General features: G+C 64.3%; 1 protein-coding gene across 1 annotated transcript; it reads left to right on the top strand.

The window, feature by feature from the left end:
• Nucleotides 1-141: 141 nt before the first annotated feature.
• RNF31 (ring finger protein 31) lies at nt 142-5850 on the top strand (the record flags this gene model as incomplete). The annotated part of the gene is made up of 8 exons (XM_026662558.2): nt 142-190; nt 346-412; nt 765-948; nt 3497-3827; nt 3933-4160; nt 4575-4829; nt 5240-5422; nt 5626-5850. Coding segments are annotated over exons 1-8 (1494 nt in total), but the record flags the coding sequence as incomplete, so codon positions are not given.
• Between the last annotated feature and the right edge of the window lie 54 nt (nt 5851-5904).

Below are 5904 nucleotides of genomic sequence, written 5' to 3'. Positions count from 1 at the left end.
GGGGGCAGGGCGGGGGCTGAGCAGGAGTTGCTGTGCGGCAGGGCGGGGGTTGAGCAGGAGGTCCTGTGGGGCAGGGAGCGGGGTGGGGCTGGGAGCAGGGCGGGTGCTGAGTCTCATTGTGTCGTTTCCATTTCAGAACAATCACCCGAACCCCGATATCCTGCAGGGAATGCTGCAGGGGGGGCAGGAGGTGAGGAGGGGCAAGTGGGAGGGGGTCTGGGGGAAACTGGGGGGTGGGGGGCAGGGGCAGGGTTGGGAGAGGCAGGGCTGGGATGAGGCGTAGGGCTGGGGGGTCGGGTGGATCGAGGGGTTCGGCTGGGCCTGTCACCCCTTCATCTCTTCCAGGTGACCCTCATCCCGGACTCGGTGCCCGTCCACGACACGGCGCCCCCCGGAGCCCTGCCCCAGACGGGTACGTGCCACGGGGCGCCATGGGGAGTGGGGCACAGGGAGCTCTGTCTGTGAGGAGAGCACGGAGGGAGCCATGGGGCTGGGGAGTGGGGGTGCTGTGGGGCATGGAGGTGGCTCTGGTCGTGGGGGATGCTGTGGGACAGGGCGGTGGGGAGTGGGAGCAGAGGAGCACCGTCTGGGGGATGCTGTGGGGAGAGTGCGGGGGCACTGTGGGGCTGGGGAGTGGGGGCGCTGTGAGGCACAGAGGGGGTTCTGGCTGTGGGGCAGGGCAGTGAGGACTGGGAGCGGGGGACCACTGGCTGGAGGACATGGGGGGCCGGGCTGTGGGGTGATCCCTCTCTCCCACCCCCCAGGGCCGGCCCCCCTGGCCACCTGCCTGCTGTGTGGGCTGGAGCCAGCGTCCCTGCTCTGCCCCGAATGCAACCAGAGTCTCTGCCCCGAATGCGACCGTCTCTTCCACAAGCACCCAGCCCGAGCCCAGCACCGGCGCCTGTCCGTGGGGGAGCTGGGCTTGGGGGCTGGGCCCCCTGCACAGAGGTAACGGGGATCCCCCTGAGCCACCCTGCCCCCAGGTATTGGAGACCCCCACCCTGAGCCCCCCAGGATACAAGGACCCCCTGAACCCTGTTCTGCCCCCATAGAATGGGCCCCCTCTGTGACCCCCTGAGCCCCCGATAATGGGGACCCCCTGATCCCCCCCAGGACTTGGGTACCTCCTGAACCCTATTCTACCCCCAGGCAATACATGAATTATGATTACAAATGAATTGAAAATTACATTTGAAATAAAAATAAAGAAATGTTTAAAAAAAAAAAAAAAAGTTTCCTACTGAACTGGCCGTAATTCTGGTGATTCCTGAGCCGAAACGGTGATTCAAATGAACTGGCTCATTAAACTTTACGTTCCGAATGCGATTTCTTTTCTCTTTAACACCCAGACTGCAAAATAAACAAATTACAGTCAAACTGAAATCCGAGGGAATAAAAAATTAAATAAATGGAAACTAAAAATAAAAATCACGTCTTTGCTCCAATACTAAGGAAAATGCCCCCAAATCAGTGAAAGCTGGACCTAAAGCAGGACATTTCAGACGCTTTCGATGTTTTTTCTTCTTTGTTTAGTAACAAACCCCCCACGAGATCAGGTGAATTGCAATTCAAAAAGAAATCAAGTGAAATTAAAAATTCAATTTCAAATCAAAATAAAAGCTGTCGATTTTTGACAACTGTTTCATAACAGCTTTGCCATAAAGCGACGTGCGTCTGATGCAAAACAGATCCCAGCAGCTAATCAAAGGGAAGTTTTCCATTTCCAACACGTTCGCTGATTTTCCTGCTTTTCTCTCTCGTTAAGAGAGACAATTATCAAATACACGAATGACCGTGAAAAATAACAGCGGGTGAAATAAAAAACGAAACGCAAATTTACTGGCAAATAAAACGCCAAGTGAACAAATTTGATTCAAAATTCAATACCAGAAAAGATTCAATTGAAAATAAAAATGAAAAATGTACATTCTAAAACCCAGGCTTTAATATTAATGACTAAAATGAAGAAAATGCCCCCCCACCCCGAATTGGTGGCTCGAACATGGGCAGCAGTTTTCCGCGCTGGGTTTTTTAAATAAAAGCCCAAATTCTTGGGGGCCAACAGGTGCGTCACGGGGGGGACCTGGCTCTCAGGGGCACCACCCAGCTGCCCGCACCCCAACACGGCAAGTCAGTGAGGGGAACCCGCTCGCTCGCGGAGTACGGCTCCATTCGGACAACAGGCCCCCTGGTTTGGGGGACCCCCTGCCTGGCCCCAATCCCCCCTTCCCCCAGGTGTTGGGGTCCCCCTGCCTGATCCCCTACCTCTATGTATTGGGGATCCTCTGCCTGACCCCAATCCCCCCTTCCCCACGTGTTGGGGTCCCCCTGCCTGGCCTCTCAATCACCCCGGCCCAGGTTTTGGAAAGCCCCTGCCTGGTCCCCCACCCCCAGGTATTGGGGACCCCCAGACTGTTGTGACCCCCGACCCCCCAATCCCATTTCCAGGGCTCCTGGCCCTTTAAAACCCCAGAGGATTCTGGGACGTTCCATTCGGTTGCCAGGAGAGGGCGACAGTTGCCCCAGAGCATTATGGGTCCCTGTTTGGGCCGGGCCAGGGGGGAGCAGAGGTGGGGGAGGGGAGGGGGGCTCACAAGGGGGCGGGGCATGGGGCGTGGGGAGGGGAGGGGGGTCACAGGGGATGTAGGGGCCTGAGAGGGAATTTGGGGGTGAAGGGGATGTATTGGGGTGTGGGGTTCTGTGGGAATATGGGGGTGCAGGGTGGGGGTGTGGGGAGGAGTGGGGATTTGGGGGCAGGATGGGGGCTCTGGGGGTGCAGGGTGGGGGGGGCTGTGGGGATTTGGGGGCAGGATGGGGGCTCTGGGGGGCAGAGTGGGGGGCTGTGAGGATTGGGGTGCAGGAATGGGGGAGCTGTGGGGATCTGGGGCGCAGGGTGGGGGCGTGGGGAGGTCTGTGGGGATTTGAGGGGCAGGATGGGGGCTCTGGGGGTGCAGGGTGGGGGTGTGGGGATTGGGGGTGCAGGGTGGGGGCAGTGGGGGGCTGTGAAGATGGGGGTGCAGGAATGGGGGGCTGTGAGGATCTGGGGTGCAGGATGGGGTGAGGGGGGCTGTGAGGATTTGGGGGCAGGGTGGGGGCGTGGGGGGCTCTGGGGATTTGGGGGCAGGATGGGGGCTCTGGGGGGCGCAGGGTGGGGATGTGGGGAGGAGTGGGGATTTGGAGGTGCAGGGTGGGGGCAGTGGGGGGCTGTGAGGATGGGGTGCAGGAATGGGCGAGCTATGGGGATCTGGGGTGCAGGGTGGGGGCATGGGGGACTATGGGGATTTGGAGGGCAGGATGGGAGCTCGGGGTGCAGGGTGGGGGTGTGGGGAGGAGTGGGGATTTGGGGGTGCAGGGTGGGGCTGTGGGGAGCTGTGAGGATTGGGGTGCAGGACTGGAGGAGCTATGGAGATCTGGGGCGCAGGGTGGGGGCATGGGGAGGTCTGTGGGGATTTGGGGGGCCCCGCCCGTCTCTCTCACCCCCTTCTCTCTCCCCCAGCCTGTCCATGGTGCCATCGGAGCCCCCGGTCGGCCGCCCGGCCCTGCCCCCGAAGCCGCGCCTGCCCTGGCGCTGTGCCGCCTGCCGTGCCCCCAACGAGGCACGGGCCGTGCTGTGCGTGGGGTGTGACCGGCCCCGGGGCTGCCCCACACCCCCCAACCCCCCACCCGATGGGGACCCCCTCCGGGGGGGCTGGGCCTGCCAGACTTGCACCTTCCTTAACCCTGGCCCCACCGTGCTGTGCGCCGTGTGTGAGCGCCCTCGGCTGGCCGGCCGGCCCGGCGCCCCCGACCCCCAGCATCCCCCGGATGGCCCCCCGGTGCCCATGCAGGTAAGGGGAGGGCACCCCTCACTCCTGACCCGCAGCCCCTGCTGGGCCCGGCCTCCCCCCAGTGCCCCTCACTCCCGCCCTCCGTTAACCCCTCGCTCCCTGCAGGCCAAGGGGGCCCCAGGCTGGAAGTGTGAACACTGCACCTTCTGGAACCAGCTGCCTGGGCGGGTGTGTGAGGTTTGCAACAGGACCAGCCAGCTTGGGGGCCCCACCCAGGAAGAGAAGGGACCCCGGCGTCCGGGCAAGCCCCACCCCCTCTCACCAGAGGAGGTGGAGCGTCGGCGGCAGGAGAAGCTGCGAGAGGACGGGATGAAGCTGGTGGCCATGATCCGGGTAAGAGGCTCCTCCCACTTTCCAGAGGCCCCTCCCCCTGTCCTTGAAAAACATCTGTAGACCCTACCCGCTTCCTGAATTCCCTTGAAGCTCCTCCCCCTCCTGTACCCGTCTCCCATGCAGGCCCCTCCCCTCCTCTGCACAGGCCAACCAGACTCTTTCCTTTCCATCATTGGGACGGAGCCAGCAGGATAACTCCTAACCCTGCCCTCTCCCAGAAGAGGAGGCGGAGCTCTCTCTAACCCCACCCTCCCCCAGTAGGTGGGGCTCTCTCTAACCCCGCCCTCTCCCAGAAGAGGAGGTGGGGCTCCCTTTAACCCTGCCCTCTCCCAGAAGAGGAGGTGGGGCTCCCTTTAACCCCGCCCTCTCCCTGAAGAGGAGGCGGAACTCTCTCTAACCCTGGCCTCTCCCCAGGAGGCGGAGCTGGCAGGCGTGCCCCCAGAGGAAGTGGGGGCGGCACTGCGGTACTCAGGGACAGAGCTGCCCCTGCCCTGGCTGCGCTCGGAGCTGCCCGCGGTGCTGGACGCGGTGGTGGAACAGGCCACGGAGCAGGGGGCAGGCGCCGAGCTGGGCGCCATCACCCAGCAGGAGGCTCGCGCCGCCTGGACCCAGAGCCAGGGCGATCTGGACGAGGCCGTGAGCCGCTGCCTGAGCGCCCGGCGCAGCAAGGTGGGGGCAGGGCCAAGGGGCGGGAATTGTGGGGGGAGGGGCTTGGATGGGAGTGGAGGGGCAGAGCTTGTGGGGCAGGGTGGGGCCTGGGGAGGGGTGGGGTGGGGCTTGGATGGGAGGGGAGAGGCAGGGCTTGTGGGGCAGGGAAGGGCTTATAGGGGAGGAGCAGGACCTGAGGAGGTGAAGGGTGGGGACTAGGAGGGGTAAAGGGTTCTGAGGCAGGGGAAGGGGAGGGCTTGAGGGGCGGGGCCTGGGAGCTGTGCGGCTTGTGGGGAGGGGCGGGGCTTATGGAGTGGGGTAGGGCCTGGGAGGGGCTTATGGGGGGGGGCAGGGTGGGGCTTGTGGGGAGGGGCGGGGTTTGGAGGGGAGGGGCCTGGGAGTGTCGGGGGTCCCATCTCTCCCCCCTGCAGGTGCGGGAGCTGGCGGCGCTGGGGTTCGGAGAGCGGGGGCCAGTGCTGCAGGCGCTCTACCAGAACGGGGGCGACCTGTGGGGGGCCCTGACGGAGCTGCAGCGCCTCCAGCTGGAGCCATTCCACCGGCGCATGTGGGAGCCGGCCGAGCCCGAGATTGACTTCCACACGCCCGACCGGCAGGTCAGAGCCGGGGGTGGGGAGATCGGGGGGCTGGGGGGATCTGGGGAAAGTCTGGGGGTGGGAGCAAGGGGGGGAACCAGGGAGCATGGGGGGGCCATGGGGGATGTGCGGCGGGGAGGGAACCAGGGGGCCATGGGGGATGCGGGCGGGGAGAACTGTGGGGTATGGGGGGACCCAGGGGTGCTGACACCCTCTCCCCCCAGGCGCTGCTGCGGCGGCTGCTGGCCTCGCTGGCGCTGCCCAGCTGGGGGCGGGCGGAACTGGTTCTGTCACTGGTGCGGGAGCAGGAGGTGGTGGAGAACCGGGGGAGGCCGGCGGCCTTGGCCGACATCGTGGACGCCGTGCGGGCCTCCCCCGACCGCGACTTCATCAAACGCCTGCTCAACTGGGAGTGCGCCGTGTGCGGCTGGGCGTTTCCCCGCAACCAGGTACCCCCGCCGGGCACTGCACCCCCCTGCCGACCGGGCACGATCCCCCCGCCG

This window comes from Terrapene carolina, unplaced genomic scaffold (genome assembly GCF_002925995.2).
Source record: "Terrapene carolina triunguis isolate 2854851 unplaced genomic scaffold, T_m_triunguis-2.0 Scaffold28408, whole genome shotgun sequence".
NCBI classification, from domain to species: domain Eukaryota; kingdom Metazoa; phylum Chordata; order Testudines; family Emydidae; genus Terrapene; species Terrapene triunguis.
The sequence above is the reverse complement of the archived record's forward strand: the minus strand, read 5'-3'. Positions and strand labels throughout refer to the sequence as shown.